The sequence below is a fragment of the Moschus berezovskii genome, chromosome 1 (assembly GCF_049115385.1).
Source record: "Moschus berezovskii isolate FMDL1 chromosome 1, NW_MosBer_1.0, whole genome shotgun sequence".
Lineage (NCBI taxonomy): Eukaryota > Metazoa > Chordata > Mammalia > Artiodactyla > Moschidae > Moschus > Moschus berezovskii.
In genome coordinates, this window is record NC_142460.1 from 3944779 (window position 1) to 3960958 (window position 16180).

Consider the following 16180-nt stretch of genomic DNA (forward strand, 5'->3'; position numbering starts at 1 on the left):
AACAATATATATCCAACTCATTAAGAGTTTTGGTTTGAGCACTCTTGGTTTGCAAACTGTTTTTTTGGTGTGTGCATGATAAATTGTTATTAATAACTGCTTCAATGATTCATCGGTTTCCCTTGAGCTATTTAACAAAATAAAAACCTTTGACAAAATCCTGAACAAAATACTTACCAAGTCCATAAATCTATAAAAAGGAAAGCACATAATGACCAAGAATCATGAAACAACAGAATCATACAAGGATGAAGGAAAATCTACAAAACTTGCCTAGAAGCCCCATAACACAGCAGCAAGTCCTCATCCACATCCTCAAGAAATGGGAACCTCTATGCCCCAAAAAACAAATCTAAGAGGGTTCACAGCAGGATGGTTCATCATAACCCACTGAGAGGCCCCAAAAGATCCATGACAGCATATGCATAAACAAAGTATGGGATCTGTATTTGACAGCAGAGACAGACGTGGGATTCCACCTGGGACCACAGTGGGAAGGAGAACCAGGAGGGGAGCTTCTGGTAACGTGTTTGCCTGATGTGGTCACATGGGTGTGTGGGTGAATACTTCATTATTCACCCAAGGGCTACATGTAGGGTTTGTGCGCTTCTCTGAACATGTGCCAAACTTTACCAGGAAAGGTGTATGTAAAAATTCTATTATTTGAATACAGGTGGAGCATTGCTCACTTTATTGTGCTTTGCTTTATGAACTTTGCAGATACTGTTTTTTTTTTACAAACTGAAGGTTCATGGCAACCTTGCGTCAAACAAGTCTATCAGTGCCATTCTCCAACAGTATTTGCTCACTTCATGTCTCTGTCATATTTTGGTAATTCTCACAATATTTCAAACTTTCTCATTATTATTATATCAGTTGTGGTGATCTATAATCAGTAATCTTTGATGTTACTATTGCAAAAACAATTCGACTCGCTGAAGGCTAAGATGATGGTTAATATTTTTTAGCGATGAAATGTTTTTAAATAAGATACGTACATTGTTTTCTTAGACATTGAACACTTAAAAGATTACAATATAGCATAAACATAAGTTTCAAATGCCCTGGGAAACCAAAAAATCCATGTGACCCCCATTATAGTGACACCTGCAGTAGCTGGAATTGAACCCGTGGTGTCTCCTAGGCACACCTTTATGTGTCTTCTTTCAACATTATTAAGAAGATGCAAAGAATAGCTTTTTTGGTATAACGTGCTACTCTGACCCCCAGTACACACGTTTGATATACTTCAGGGCGTACAACTGGATCCAGAAGCATCTGAACCTCCTCCATTTTTAGATGAGTTTCATTCCAGAGCCCCCTTTCTGAGATGGGCCCCCTGCCCTAGCACCCAAGCGAGCAAATGGCTTGCTCTCAATGACATCAAGGCTGTCTGAGGGCTTGGCCCCAAGTTAATGGCACGTGTGCTGCGTGGCCAAGCATCCCTTACCTGATCTCCCCGGCCCTGTGGTCTGGGAGCTGCTTGTGGAAGGTCTTCAGTGCCTGCATCACTGCTGAGGTGCACTCCACATATGTGTAGTCAATCATGATATCCCCTGGAAAACGAAGGAAAGACTGAGGCAATTCAGGCCAAACCGAGACACAGGAGAGTACCATAACACATGGTGCCTGACAGTCCTCCAGAGGAAAGGAGGAAACATCACCAGTGACCAGCCTGGTGACACAGCCACCAGGCGGGAGGGTGGCACCAGCACAGGTGACCTGGAGGCCCGTCTGTGCTGCAGGATGGCCAGGCTGGTGGGAGGGTGAAAGAGCAGGGCGCACAGTGGAACTGCACCCACCCTAAAAAGGCCTGCATGGGAGCACGCCTGCCAGTTACAGGAGCCCAACAAATGGAGACCCAGAGGAGGAAACAGGGTGCACATGGACCACACCTGGGAGGACACAGGTGACAGGTCCCACCATCACCTCCCTTCGAGGGCTCCATGAGGAGCGCTCCGGAGACAGGCCAGCCCTCACAAACACAGAGTAGGAGTGGCCCAGGCTCAGACCTGAGAGCCCCAGTGAGTCCCACCCACCTCCGAGAGGCAGACTGCAGCTTTCCTATCTACCACCAGGGTCACCACACCCTTGGAAGGTGAGAAGCCCAGACAGTCTGGTGCCTGGGGGCTCTTCAGAGCATCTGCCCACATCCACCTCACCCGCCAGTGGTTGGTTGGTACTGCGCACCGCCCCCCACCCCAAAGCAGGGAAAGAGCTGCAGGCGCTGACAGGAGGTCCCGCCTTGGACACGTGGGGCACCTGAGTCCGTGACCACGTGACAGGTCGACTACTCACCAAAGACCTCGGAGGGGTTCAGAAGCTCCAGAAGGTGTCCCCCACGCTTGGTCTCGTAGGTGGCAAACCCTCCATCGGGGTTTCTCATGCTCAGCAACTAAAACCAGTGAGAGAAGGTCCTGAGAATCCGCGCAAGGCAAGGAGCCAAGGAGCAGCCCAGACCTTGGGTGCCCAGAACAGTGGGCACTTTGTCAACCAGGCACCCTGGGACCACCTGGAATCCCTTCCCAGCACACACATGCTTATCACTTATAAATCACACATGCACCACCAAACGAGCCATCTCCATGTAAAACCTGGACAAGACCTGGATATGTTAAGAGGGTCTGTGCTTGGGTGGCCAAGACTCGGCGTGCCCAGCACCCTCAGGGATGGGAGTCCCACACCCAGCAGCCTCACCACAGCGACAGCGTCGAAAAGCCGCTCTCGTGGGACATGATTGGTAACAAAGGGACACTTTTCCTGCAGGAGGAGGATGGACTTCAAGGCCTCAGCAGTGCAGTCGGCCACGATCCAGCCACAGTCCAGCGTGCTGAAGCTGAAGCCACCCTGTAAAGTACCGGGCTGTAAGGGTGGAGGCCACGGCACCTTTCCTGTCCTCGCAGGGCTGATGCCTGACCATCATGGGGAGGTACAGCCACAGCCCCAGGCCACACACATGCAGACAGGCCCCCAGCTTCCAGTACAAGGACTGCAGCCTCTACCAGGCAGGCTCCACCTCAGGAAGGGCACAAGCAGCCACTGTGAGGTGGCAGCTGTGGCCGTGTTGACGCCCCGCATGCTGCAGGAATGACCCAGCCAGCCCTGCCCTCCCTCCCGTTCACGTCTGACAGCTTGCTTAACGTCTGCACGTGCTGCTGAGTGCACGTGTGTGTGACGTGGTGCAGTGAAACCCCCGCAGCTCAGCTACTGGGTTTGTGCACGACTCCAGGTCAGGAATATCATGGGTGCCTCGGTGGAACCCCACCCTGTGCGTCTATCAGAGCAGGAAGCCCCAGAAGGCTGGGAGAGACTCCTCCCCACAGGCAAGGCCTAGCTAAACAGGGCCGATGGTGCGGGGCGTGGTACCTTGCTCATCTGGCGGTAGTACTTCTGGTGGTCGGGGAAATTGTCTGGCACCTGGGCAGCATCCGAGGAACACACAGGGAAGGCAGGGGGAACACGTCACTACCACACCGGACACACGCAGACTGGGGCAGGAGGGGCCGGCACAACGGGAGGTGTGGAGACCCAGGGCTGCCGCCCCTCAGTCACCAGCAGCAGAGGGCACCCCTCCCAGCCCACTCCCCAATCCACAATCCCACACAGCCTGAGCAGGAGATGGCAGAGGGAAGGAGGAGAGCCCCGTCTGTGGGAGGCACGGGCCAGGCCTGGCCTTACCTGTGAGATCCGGAGATACTCGTGCGCCTTCTGCAGGCAGGACCAAAACTCCGGCCTGTGTTGTGCACCTGCCTGGAAAAGAGAAAGGGGCTGAGATGCTCGGCAGCATCTGTCTGCACGGTGGCTGGTCCCTGGACGCTACTGGAGACACCCAACCACCCCCAGGAGCCAGGGGCAAACCCCCCAAGTCTCAGTGGGCTCGGGTTCTGCCGCCAAGTCAGCAGGACATGGCGGAGCAATGAAGCAGGCTTCTCCACCGCACCCAGCCCCAGCCCACCACACAGGGTCCCTGCCTGTCTAAGGCAGGCTGCCACGTGGCCCACACCTCTTCCTGGGGGTCCCCATCCTGCCAACCTCATTCCTACCAGCATGAAAACATGTTCCTATTTCTCTCCAGCATGTACTCAGAAATAACCATAATAAGCTGTTTGAGCACTGAGAGGGCCTGCAGCCCACTGCCCTGTCCCAAAGACCCCACCACCTCATCACCTCCATAACCATCCCCCAAGGCTCCCTATCCCTGGAGCCTTCAAGCACCGCCCCCCACCCCACCCCCCAGAGTTGCCAGGCAAGAGGCTCAGAGCCCAGCTGAGGGGAGGGTCAGGGCCAGCAGGCGCCATGTCTGCTGGATGCAGGGGTGGACACACAGAAGGGGAGCTGGAGAATGAGGGATAGTGCCATATACCTCCAGCAAAGCCTGGATGGCGAATGCAGTGTCCCAGATCTGTGAGCCATTGGTGCCCTGTGTAGAAAGGATAACGTTACAGCTGTCTCTCCCATACTCCACCCCAACTTCCTGGATCCTACAGGCGCCTAGAGGGTCAAAGAGGGTGCAGGGGCCTCCACCGGATCCTGAAGAGGTGGGAGCCCAGTTGACCCCTGACCCCAGGCTCTGGGCTCTGCACTCTGATACCCACAGGGCCTAAGCGGGTGGTCCGGCAGACAGACATGGGTCAGGCAGCCCCACCTGCCTTCGTCAGAATATCAGCTAGGGCGGGGCTTCCTCAGGGCACTTCCAGGATTTGGATGCTATGGCCTCCACTGCCCACCCAGTGGCATGGAGCAAAGACAGATTGGTGGCCCTCAGTGGCCCCAGACATCATGGCTTTGCACAATGTATGGGAAGAAAGCACACGACCAAGACAGCCTCAGGCCACAAAAACCTGATCTGATCAAGCCCTGATCAGACCAGGGCACAGAGCAGGCGGAAGGTGGACACCCTAGGGACAAACAGCCCAGGAGAGCAGAACACCGGGAGAGTGCAGGACGAAGGTGATATTAAGGATCAGCCTCCTGGGTCAAATCAGGATACCAGTGAACCCACAGCACAACCCACCACAGGCTACCATGAGATCCAGGGGACAACATGGTAGTTCCGTCAGAACCAGAAGCTCCAGGGCTGGAGGCTCACCACCTTCCTCAACTTCGAGGGTTTTGGGATACTTCACATAAGACTGGCAGTGTGGGGCCCCGGCAACTAGAAGAGGGGATCGAATGCTGGAAGAAGGGCCAGGAAGCTGGAAGAGAGGCTTGAGCACACTTAGCAAGGGCACCTGGGCAGGTGGTCTGTGCGGGGCAGGGTCAGGCTCACGTGCACCCATCCCAAACGGTCCAACAGTTAGTGTGACCCAAGGACATTGCTAGGGGCACCCTGTTCCACACTGAGTGACTGCAGAGCAAAGCCCAAGAGCTCCTGGCTGGCTGCCTCTGGGGCCCCTGCTGCTGGTAGAGGACTGGGTCAGCCCAGGCCGCCCTGTGACCTGCAGCCCCACTCCCAGGGCCATGCATACGACACAAGTGGGGGTAACATCTACAGCATCCAGACACTGGAAACCCGCAAACAGCACAAACTGTCCTGACCCCACCAGCCAGACCCCGTGTGTGAGCTGCAAGATCAGCAACCAGCAGCAGTTGGCTAGTGCCAAGAACCCCCCATGGCCTTCGTCCCCTCTGAGCTGCAGCTGAGTGACCTCAGTGTACAGACCACTCCCACAGGGTGGCTGCTAGCCCTCGGTTCTCCCACCACCCCGGGGGCCCATCAACATTCCTGCCAGATGGCACCTGCCCAGGAGGGCCCAGCAGCACCCCTCAGACACAGGACCTCAAGCCAACAGGCCATGTGGGGAGGAAACAGTGGGGATGTGAACAAACCCAAGGCGGGATGGTGGCAAGGACTCAGCTTCGGTCCCACTGCCCTCACCTGCATCTTCATGCCATCTAGGCCCAGCCTACAGGGAGGGGGAGAATGATCTGGGTCAGGGAGCACAGGCAGTGCAGACGTCAGGAGCCCAGAGTTCACGTCCGGAGAGCAACCCACCCAAGCAGCATGGGACACACAAGGACGGCTCCCCCATACCCAGCACGCGGAGGGCCCACAGGGGAAGAGGCCACCCTGTAACGCAGACCGAGGGACACACAGGCTGTGCCCAGCCTCCCCCAGACAGGCCAGCACTCGGCTCTTGGCTTCGCCTCCCGCACACTCACCAGAGGTAATCAGGAATCCGGGACACATGTTCCTGGAAGACAGCAGAGTCCGGCCCATCTGCATACCAGCGCACGAGCATGTTGATAGTTTTTGAGATCTGCAGGAGAAAGCCTGGTCAGGGCCCTGCCCCACACCCACCGGGTTCCTGGGCTTGAGGGCTGCGGCCCCAGCACAGCCTTGTTCCAGGCCACGCCACTGCTCTAACCACTTTCCCGAGCACTCTCAGCTTCCAAGCCCCGAGACCAAAAAACCAGGCTGCAGCGAGGGGCCGAGGCAGGTGTGCCTGGAGGGAGGAGGCACTGCAGCAGGGAAAAGACAGGGTGACCCACAGAGGGGACACAAGCCAGCCAGCGGGTGAGCAGGACTTCCATGAGGTGACAGACAAGGCGGGGACCCTGCATGGGTGCCTGGGGTGTGGGGTGTCCTGAGCTGTTTGAGATAACTTGGGACTGAGGGCAGATCTGTCTGTGGGGCATGGAAGAAACTTGGAAGTGAGGCCAATGAGCCAGGGCCTGTTGCTCAAAGCAGAAGCTGTAGAGGTCCAGCCCTTCCACACCGAGAGATCACAAACCAAGGTCTCACTTGTTTATGCAGCACTAAGAGCCCACACAGAATCCCCCAGTGTCGAAAGAGAAACATTCGGCTGTTCAGTGGAGCAGTAGTGGTTTACAGCCCCAGGTATCATGTGGCCCAGCAAACACCTGCCAGCAGGGTCAGGAATGTGGCGCACACGGCAGACCCGTGGGCTTACCTAGCATGGAGGTCACAGCCTGCCCCTGGTTCACACAACCCTGCCTCCTGTACCCGTCGCCCTAAGGCTGCAGGCCATCGACTGACCCTGTGATGGCTGCCTGGATGCACACAACAGGCAAAGCCGGGTCAGGAGCCCAGAGGCTCAGTGAAGCAAGAGCCTCGAACCAGCAGGCTCATCAGGAGTCAGGAATGGAAACAAGCACCGAGGCCCTCCAAAGGAGAAGCGGGTCATCAGGCGTGGGGAAGTCGGGGATGGGAGCAACGTTCCAGACACACCAGGCCGGGGACAGTGTGGGCCAGGCCAAGGGTCCTGGGGGATCCGAGGCCACATCCCAAGGAGAGACCTCACCTGGAGGAGCCCGCATCCCCAGACCCACAGACACAAGCCCAGACGCCAGGGGTGAGCTCACTGACCGGGCCGATGCTAATGCACTTGGTGAAGCGGTCGTCGGCCGCAATGTGCTCATGCAGCTTCTGGGTGGCCCACTGGCGCAGACTGGTGCTGTGGTGGCGCTCGTAGAAGTTGAGGATGGCTGTGGGGCGTGGTAGGGGGTCATCAATGGCAGCAGACACGGGAGGAACGCTGGCTCCATCACAGCCGGCAGCCTCCGCCCCCACCCGCCTGCCTGGGCGGCTGTGCCATGCCCCGCCACGCACCACCCCAGCATCCTGCAGTTAGGGAAACAGTGAATGGTCAAGGTGGAGACGAACGGACTGGCAAGAGGGGACAGGCAGATGGGCAGGGGGCGGGGAGCAGACAGGTGCGCGGGCGCGAGGAGGTAGTGGGGTGGGGGGACTAGAGGAAGGGGCGGGGGTGGGGGGGCGGAGCGAAGGGAACATGCCGCTTGCTCACACAGCACCACTGGGAGGCGCCCAGCTCTGAGCAACCAGAAGGATCCACGGGAGCCAGGCCTGAACGGGCCTCTGGGGACCGCCCCTTCTGTTCCACAGAGGAGACACCCCCGGCCCCTCAAGGCCCTAGGCTCCAAATCCTCTGTCCAGGAGCCCAAGTCCCAGGCGGGTCTGCTGGACATGAGCTGTGCAAGGCCGGCTCCCGTCGTCCCCACAGGACCCCAACACAGGATGGTGAGAAGGGCAGGAGACACTTTGAGGGGCAGTGTCCCTTCCTATCACTTCATGTATCCCCCGACTGCGGGGTCCCAGCCAGCCCAGGGTGGGGAGGGCGGGGGGATACCCACCGTACACCACATGGAGCAGCCAGCTGTGAGGCGTGTACAGATCGTCCGGGGCCACGCTGTTCCTGTGCGCGGCCCAGTCAATACAGCTGTAGTCCTCCACGTAGAGCTCCTGTGGGCGGGCGGCGCCTCAGCCCAGACCTGCTGGGCCCTGGGCCCCCTGCCCTTGTCCCTCCTCCACCCCCGGGGCAGATCCTGATGAGCACAGCCTCCCCAAGTCCAACCCAGGGCGCTTCCCAAGGCTCACTGGACCTATCTAACAGCATAGGCCCCCTGGGCAGTCATTCAGGGACACGGGGCGGGCTACACTCTGGGGCAGGCATGTGCAGTCAGGCTCACCTGGCGGAGGCTCTGGACCAGTGGGCCCTCCTCGGCAGTCAGCCGGGTGCTATAGCAGTAGGCCATGGGCAGGTACACCTGCCGACAGTGGCACCAGATCGTGGAGGGATGTGCGGGCATCCAGTCAGGAAACAGCCTGGGGGCAGAGTATGTTAGTGGATGCCCCCCTCAACTGTTTCAGCCCGTGGACACCAGAGGCAGGGCTGTCTCCAGCCAAGTGGGCACAGCCCTCAGCACTTCACGGCCAAGCTCCTGAGGGGCACAGTTTGCAGTAGCCAACAACCCCTCCTGGTTCACCAGTGCCTCCTAACGCCAGGAGACGCAGCCCCTAATGGATCAGGGAGCCTGTGAGTTCCCACGTGTGACCAACATGTCACAGCAACAGAAACCCTTAACCACGGAGATGCCAAGTGAGGGGTCTACAGAGACGCTCTGGACTATCTTTGCAGCTTTTCTGGGGATTGAAAACTATTTCAAAATTAAAAGTTCTTACCTAAAAACCTTCAGGACTGCCGTGTCTCCTCAAGTCTGACCAACTCTGACCATTGGCCCTGCTGTGCTTCGCACAGACACCCAGCCTGACGTGGGCACAGTTCTGCAGCCCTCCAGGTGGCTAACCTGGGCGGTCTCCTCCACCCTCCCCTTTCAGCCTCAGACCACATGTGCGAGGGGCCTCTGACAGCTCCCCGCCCCAGGGACCTCACCTCCTAGGGGTGATACCGAGGTGCTTATATGTTCTGGACACACCCACAGCTTTCATGCTTAAAATTCACAAAATGCTTAAAATCGCCAGCTAGTAGACCTCACACAATATGGAATGAGTGTTGATTTTGCTGAGTTTTTAAACAGCATTACAGTTCTGTTGAAAGGAAAATTCTCATCTTTCAAATATACACACTGAAGTGTTCACAGGGGAAACAGGATGTCTGGGATCAACTTTAATGTTCACTGGCAAACAACTAGAAGGCGGGCAGTAAGACAGCATGCACACCCCAACCCTGGCTGGGGAGGGCTGCGTGGCTGTCACCTTCACTCTCTGTTTCGACAGATGCTCAGAGTATCTATACAACACAATTACAGCCACCTGTGTAGAGAAGCCAGCGCTTCATTCCCTACCCCAATGGCTCTGTAAGCAGTCAGACAGGACCCACCCACCTGCTGAGGACCCAACCCCACTGCCCCTCTCTCCATCCCGCCCAACTGGGAACCCCCTTCTCTCCTTTGTCAGCCAAGCACAGGTTCTGCCAGGAGCCTAACACCACCCCACACCACTGGATGGACAGTCCCATATCTGACTTAACAGGCAGAGAGTGACCCAAGCAGTGTCGCTCCACTTGCTAAGACACTGGTGACCCAGCCACCAAACTGACTATAGGGGGACACATACCACATTTCTGGAAACAGTGTGTTGAGGCCTTCCCAGCTGTACACATTCAAGACAGCCAACCAGAACTTCCCCCAGGAGGGGATGAACACGGCACCACCTGGAGGGAGAGCACAGGCCCCGTCACCGGCCTCTGGCTGAAGAGGAGACCCTCAAGAACAGAGCCCCTAGGCCAACAGGCTGCGGAGGAACCTCTCCCCCTCGTGCCAAGCAGGTTCCAGAGTCCTCGGACCACCCACACCACGACCATCGGCTGGAACAGACAGCTTCCCCAGAACAAGTGTGTCTACCCTGCCCCTAGGAAGATAAAGCAGTGCAGGCGAAGCCCTGAGCCAAGAAGGGGCTTCAAGCTGCCAATAGGAAGGCCCTCCAGTGTGTGAGTACAAAGCTGGAAGCACGAACAGCGTGAGGAATGTCTGTGAGGGGCGGGCAGGTGGGCCAGAGCAGCAGTGGATGATCTCTGAGCAGCAGGAGCTGAAGGGCCTCCCAGGGCGAGGGGAGAGCAGCCACCACTAGGAATTCCGCCAGGCACACAGTAGAGCAGGCGGAGGGGCGAGCAGAACTCCACCAGCTCCACCCCACACGTGCGGCCCAGGCACACTCCCACAAGCTTGCCCTTCGTGAGTCCATGCTGATTTGTGAAACAGAACTGTGAAACACGGCAATCTTACTTTGTGCTCTGAAATTTTACTGGCAAGGGTAGACAGTTTCCTCCTACTCCTGCTTTGATGCCTTCCTTGCACCTGTCTATTAACAGTTCCCATTTGCGAGCTCTCCTCACACTGAGGTAACACGACCTCTTTACTGCGCAGTGTGTTCGGGGTAGGGGGTACCTTTCTTGTGAAGAAGGTTCCGGGCTCGCACCAGGTCAGGATCGTCAGGCCCCACCCCCAGAATTCTCAAAGACACATAGTTGAGCGCAGTTCCAAATACCGTGGACTTGTCCTCAATGTGCCTACGGCAGAAGGAAATAGATGAGAAAACAACATCTTCCATTACTTAAGAAATTAAGCAACGCTTTCATTAAGTTTTCTCAGCAAATCAAGAATGACATAACTACACAAGAAACATCCAGAACAGCCATACTCCGGAAGAGCTCCTGCACCTCTGTGACAACCAAGCAGTTCCAAACTGCTCCCCAGGCCTGCCCGCCCCCTCTGTCCATGTCTCACACTGAATCAACAGGACCAGTGTCATGTGGCAGTGACTAAGCTAAGACTCTACATCCCTGAGGCCCACAAAGCACACTCCAGAGGCAGCCAGCCAGGTGGGAAAGGGCACTGGCGAGATCCTGTCTGCCCCAGGGCCCACAGGCCAGAGGGCTGGGATCCCAAGCTCGAGACGCCCACGACTCCATCCTGGAGGTGAGCAACAGGATTCTGGAATGAAGGCTGCCGGTATGGAGTCAGCAAGCCCAGGATGCCCCCGCTGCAGGACAAGAAGCACCAGGGAAACCTGGACCCACCTGCATGGAGCCTCCAGCCCAATTCCCTCCTGCCAGGCCCTCTCCCCACCCACTCCCAGCCCACAGCTACAGTAATTCCCCGCCAACAGGCACATCTCTCACATAAGAACACATGTGCACATGCACACACACACATGCCGTGACCCAGGGTCAGGCAGACTCACAGGCCCCAGCCGCCGTCGGGGAGCTGCACAGACCGCAGGTACCGAATGATTTCTTCACGGTATCCAGCTGGCAGAGGGATGTGTGCCACATGGCATGTGATCAGGAGGCCTGTGGGGCAGAACAGATATTCCTTGGCAGGGACTCAGCACTTCTAAGCCCAGGCCTGAGACCCTGGGAACCCCATACAACAGGGAGCTCTCTGCTCGGCCCCTTCTTGTGCAAACAAGCCTGGGAAGGCTATTCCTCCCCACCCCATCAGGGACTTCGGAACTGGGGCCCCAGGAGCAGTGGCAACAGCACACGTGACACACACTCCGTGGGATGTGCAGAACCCACCAGCCACTCCAGGGTCCCACACTACTGACATGCCAACTGGGAAAGAAACCCCAAATGGATCGATCATCCCTGGATGGAGTAAGGTTTACTTGCTTATATTTACATGTTCCCGTTTTATTAAATGTTTTAATTGCACATGTCACTTTGAGAGATGGACAACAATAGATAATACCCACAAAGAACCTTGTGTTCCCAGCCTGCCCCTCTGAGCATGGTGTTCAAAGGCTCCCCACCTCCTCCCCTTCCACTCTACCCTTTGCCTCAACTTCTTCAGCCACATGCCCATGGCACTGAGCCCGTGGGGTCTCAGGCAGGCCCCAGCAACAACGTGTTGTAGAATGGATCCATGACTCTGGCCAGAGGCACCAGAAGCCCCAGCAGACACAGCCACACAGACACCACCACACAGACACCACAGAGGTTCATAGGAAAAAGTCCATCTCCTTTTGTAACAGGTACGATGCTCTCAAGACAGTGAAACACACAAGCAGGAAGCAGTGCCTGTGGCTTCCCCATTTTACAGTCAAGGAAACTGAGGCACAGCCCCTAAGTGGTGGGGCTGGGGCTGAAGCCCAGAAGGTCTAGAGTCAGTGATCACCACGGTGATGCTCAGTGCAATACCGGCCAGAGTCATGGCCGCCAGAAGCGTTCTCCAAACTAAAGCAGAAAAACACCGGTCAAATTTCAGCCAGCGATGGAAGAACCCTGAGACAGCACCCCAAAACAGGCCAGTGTTAACCTGAGAAAGAATCTATCCAGAGTCCAGAGGGAGAGAGGAAAGCCCCACCCTACAGCCTGCAGAGGGCTGGAGAGGTGGGGGTTAGGAAAGGCGGGCAGCAGGCTGAGCCCAGAGCTGCAGCAGCAAGCACAAACCAATGCAGCATCCCCATGACCTGTCACCTACTAAGTGCCTGGTGCTATGCACACATGACCAAATCTAGTTCCCATCGTCCCCATGTCACAGATGAGTCTGCCAAGGCATGGTGCAGTCCTGCCACCTTGCCCAGGGTCACAGCAAGCCAGTACAGTCACTGCCTCCTTACAAAGACCCCTGGGAAAAGTCTCAACAGGCTCCAGGTGGGACCAAGGGAAGAAAGCCCAATGACTTGCCCTCAAGGACAGGCCCATGGGTCCCTGGACAGGGATATAAAGCTGAATAGTCCAGGAGATAGCAGGGCTTGGAGTCAAAGCAGACATGGGAGCTTGATGAACTGCTAGAAATTCATAAAAAGAATTTCTCATATTGCTTTAGAAAAATGTTCCCAGGATGCAGCAGAGTCTGATCTAGCCAAACCAGCTGAGTACCTGGGAGATGCAACTGTAGTTCTCCTACAGCTCACCAACCTCCATCTACAGCTCCCAGCTGAGCTCTCTTGGCCAAGCCTTCCCGTGAGTTCACACATGCAAGCTGCCTACACAGGACTTAAAGATTCCCACCCACCACCCTGCCCACCTCTGCACCTTTCCATAGGCCAGGCCCTCCACAGATGCCCATGCTCTGCACTGGGACTCCAGAGCCTCCCTGCACCTCCCAAAGCACCCTTGCTTCCTTTTTCAGAACACTAGCTAGCTAAGCCTTCGCTCCCATCCCCCAGCAACACCACGACAACTCAGGCACAAGGCAACCCTCCCCAGACCTTTTCTATGTAAGCTCCTAGCTTTGCACCTGTTCTTTCACTCACACCACAGATGTTCAACGAAGGCCTGAACCAGATCAAGCCAGGATCTCAAGGATGTCTTACCCACAAGCCACAACAGCACCTTCCTACCTGGCAGGAGGAAGAGTGGGCCACCGTAATCACCCGCCCAATGCCCATCCTCAGTCTGCAGTGCAGCGTAAAATGTCACCCCATTCAGAGCCCCCTTGCAGGCTGTGTGTGCTTTCGGCAAGTCCTTAAAGAAATTCTTCTGCAAAGAAGAAAAAAAGAGATAAGAGCTGAGGGGTCTGCAGCGTGGCCAGAGGAGCCCTCGGCATTTAGACACCAAGTCAAAGTAACAAACCTGAATTACTTTGAAAGTTTCAGCTGTTTCAAAGCCTAAAATTCTGATGATGGTATTGCCAATCTCCCTCACGGTTCTGTGTTCCAGTCACATATTTTCAAATTTATTCACATCTTCTCCAAGAAATCGTAAATAAACCAGGTGCCCAAGAGTGTGGGGTGGAGCACTGATGCCCACTCAGACCTAGAACTCAGGCCTCTCTCGGGCAGGAGCCATGGGATGGCACAGTGACAGGGAGGCCTCATTTGTATGTCATACTCTCTAACTGAATTTCTCGTGAATTTGCTGGATCAAAAACTTCTTTTTCTGAATAAAAACAAAGTTAGAGCTGTTTTTTACACACAGCTTAGTGATAAAGGGATTGAAGTAAAGGGGTTTCATGTTCTGTGTTTACCCAGTTCACTCCTGTAGGAACCAGCTTTGGTGACATGTGACACAAGTACATATTACACATCCCTTCTTTTTAAGAAAGAAAAAAATACCTCTTACATCTAGCTGTTTAAAGCTCCCTGCTGGTTCCTGGTGCTCCTTACTAAGAAGGGAGGGACGCAAGTTTCTGTTGGTGTCCCAGACACTGCATGGGCCTAGCAGAATCAACACTTACTGTATCCAGTCCCAAGTGGTGAGCTTCCAGGCCAGACTGCTCTCGGCCAGGATCTTCTTTCTCTTGAAAGTAGGTCCATGTCTGCCTCCCAAACTCATTGCTGAGTCGCCAGCGACTGAGGTCTGTGGCCGGCTCTGTCTTATAGGGTCCCCCTCTTCGACGCAGACACCTAGAAAAGATCATGCTCAAGTGATCTGCTCTGATCTGGTCAGAGGCCAGAGGCGCAACGAACTCACTGTTTCACCTCAACAACCTACCAGCAGACTGTTGCCAAATAAAAACCCTCTAGAGGCGCTTCTCGGAGAAGGCAATGGCAAGCCACTCCAGTACTATTGCCTAGAAAATCCCATGGATGGAGGAGCCTGGTAGGCTGCTGTCCGTGGGGTCGCTAAGGGTTGGACACGACTGAGCGACTTCACTTTCACACACTGGAGAAGGAAATGGTAACCCACTCCAGTGTTCTTGTCTGGAGAATCCCAGGGACGGGGGAGCCTGGTGGGCTTCCGTCTATGGGGTCACACAGAGTCGGACACGACTGAAGTGACTTAGCAGCAGCAGAGGCGCAGCAGCAGCAGAGGCGCAGCAGCAGCAGCAGGAGAGGCGCTTCTGCACCTACATATCGCGCATTATTTCTCCCGGAGAGGAGACACCTGCCACCGGACTGCCGCCCACGGCCTCGCCCCAACCCCGACCCCCGGCCCCACCCGGCTCACCCCGGCCCGGCCCCAGAAGGCCCTCGGGCGACGCCGCCGAAGGAGAGCTTGCCCCTCACCGCCCCCCAAGGCTGGTGCCGCAGGTCTCCACAGACCGGACGGTGCAGCAGCCTCGCTGGAAGCCCTCGACTCGATGAGAACCCCTCCTCGGCGCCCCCGACCACGCTCTCCCTTCTCGCGGGGCGCGGGGACTCACGTGCCCTCCGTCATGACCGGTGCCGCGCTCCTGACTCCCGGCAACCTGCGAACAGTACCTGGGCTAGCCAGCGAAGTCTTCCGCCTCGGCCGACTTGCGTGCGCGGTGGCCAGATGCCCACGCAGCCAATCAGAGAACAGGGAGGGTGGGCCTGAGGCGTGCCCGGGTACCTCAGTGGTGGAACGCGACCCTCGGAGCAGTGGGGGCGGAGCCGAAGTACAGTGACGGAGGTGGACCTGGGGGCGGGGCGAGGAAGCGAGTGGGCGGGGCTGCATCGGTGGGCGGGGGCGCGCCGGTGGGCGGGGCTTGGTGAACCGGCGAGTCCGGGAGGGACTCTGTCAGCGTCCGAGCTACTTGTGGAGCAAAGCGCCAAGACGAGGCCACCAAGGGACGCCTAAGACTGACCCTTGAGAAGGGTCCCACCCGAGACCAGAAGACAGGGGGCTTGGAGAGCGGCGAGTGCCTTTGAGGAAGGGCCCGAGGTCGGAGGCTGTAGGTGAGTGAGTGAGGGGAGACGTGGCCGCGAGGTCCCGCGGAGGGCGCGACGCGGGCGGGGGTTGGGGGCGGGGGGGAGGCTTCCGAGGGAGAAAGGCTGCTGGAGAGCACCTGAGAGGAACTCACAGGAGAGAGAGGAGGGCTGACAGGAGGGGAGATGACACTTGAAGGGAGATGACACCAGAGAGACTGACAGGAGGAGAGACGTCAGGAGAGGGGAAAGGACATGAGAGGGGAGGCAACAGGAGAGAGAAAAAGACATGAGGAGACGACAGAAGGGGACAGATGACAGGCTGGTGCATCTTTCAGGATGCTTTGCTGTGGAGCTTTCAAGGTACCGGTGCCAAGCACTTATTTGCCCAGGGAGGAA

General features: G+C 56.6%; 1 protein-coding gene across 2 annotated transcripts in view; it reads right to left on the minus strand.

The window, feature by feature from the left end:
• LSS (lanosterol synthase) overlaps positions 1–15435 on the minus strand; it is a 29127-nt gene extending 13692 nt beyond the window's left edge. Inside the window, exons 1-17 of one of the 2 annotated variants that reach the window (XM_055415612.2) lie at positions 15316–15434; positions 14407–14575; positions 13571–13709; positions 11465–11573; positions 10669–10790; positions 9839–9935; positions 8452–8587; positions 8116–8224; positions 7331–7449; positions 6163–6260; positions 5879–5906; positions 4364–4420; positions 3679–3750; positions 3367–3417; positions 2698–2847; positions 2299–2395; positions 1451–1556 (exon numbers count right to left, since the gene is read on the minus strand). In XM_055415612.2, coding sequence (XP_055271587.2) covers positions 1451–1556; positions 2299–2395; positions 2698–2847; positions 3367–3417; positions 3679–3750; positions 4364–4420; positions 5879–5906; positions 6163–6260; positions 7331–7449; positions 8116–8224; positions 8452–8587; positions 9839–9935; positions 10669–10790; positions 11465–11573; positions 13571–13709; positions 14407–14575; positions 15316–15329 — 1673 coding nt within the window. In that variant the 5' untranslated portion in view covers positions 15330–15434. Of the gene's footprint in view, positions 1–1450; positions 1557–2298; positions 2396–2697; positions 2848–3366; positions 3418–3678; positions 3751–4363; positions 4421–5878; positions 5907–6162; positions 6261–7330; positions 7450–8115; positions 8225–8451; positions 8588–9838; positions 9936–10668; positions 10791–11464; positions 11574–13570; positions 13710–14406; positions 14576–15315 lie in introns of both variants that reach the window. The other variant, XM_055415622.2, reaches the window with a different exon arrangement.
• Between the last annotated feature and the right edge of the window lie 745 nt (positions 15436–16180).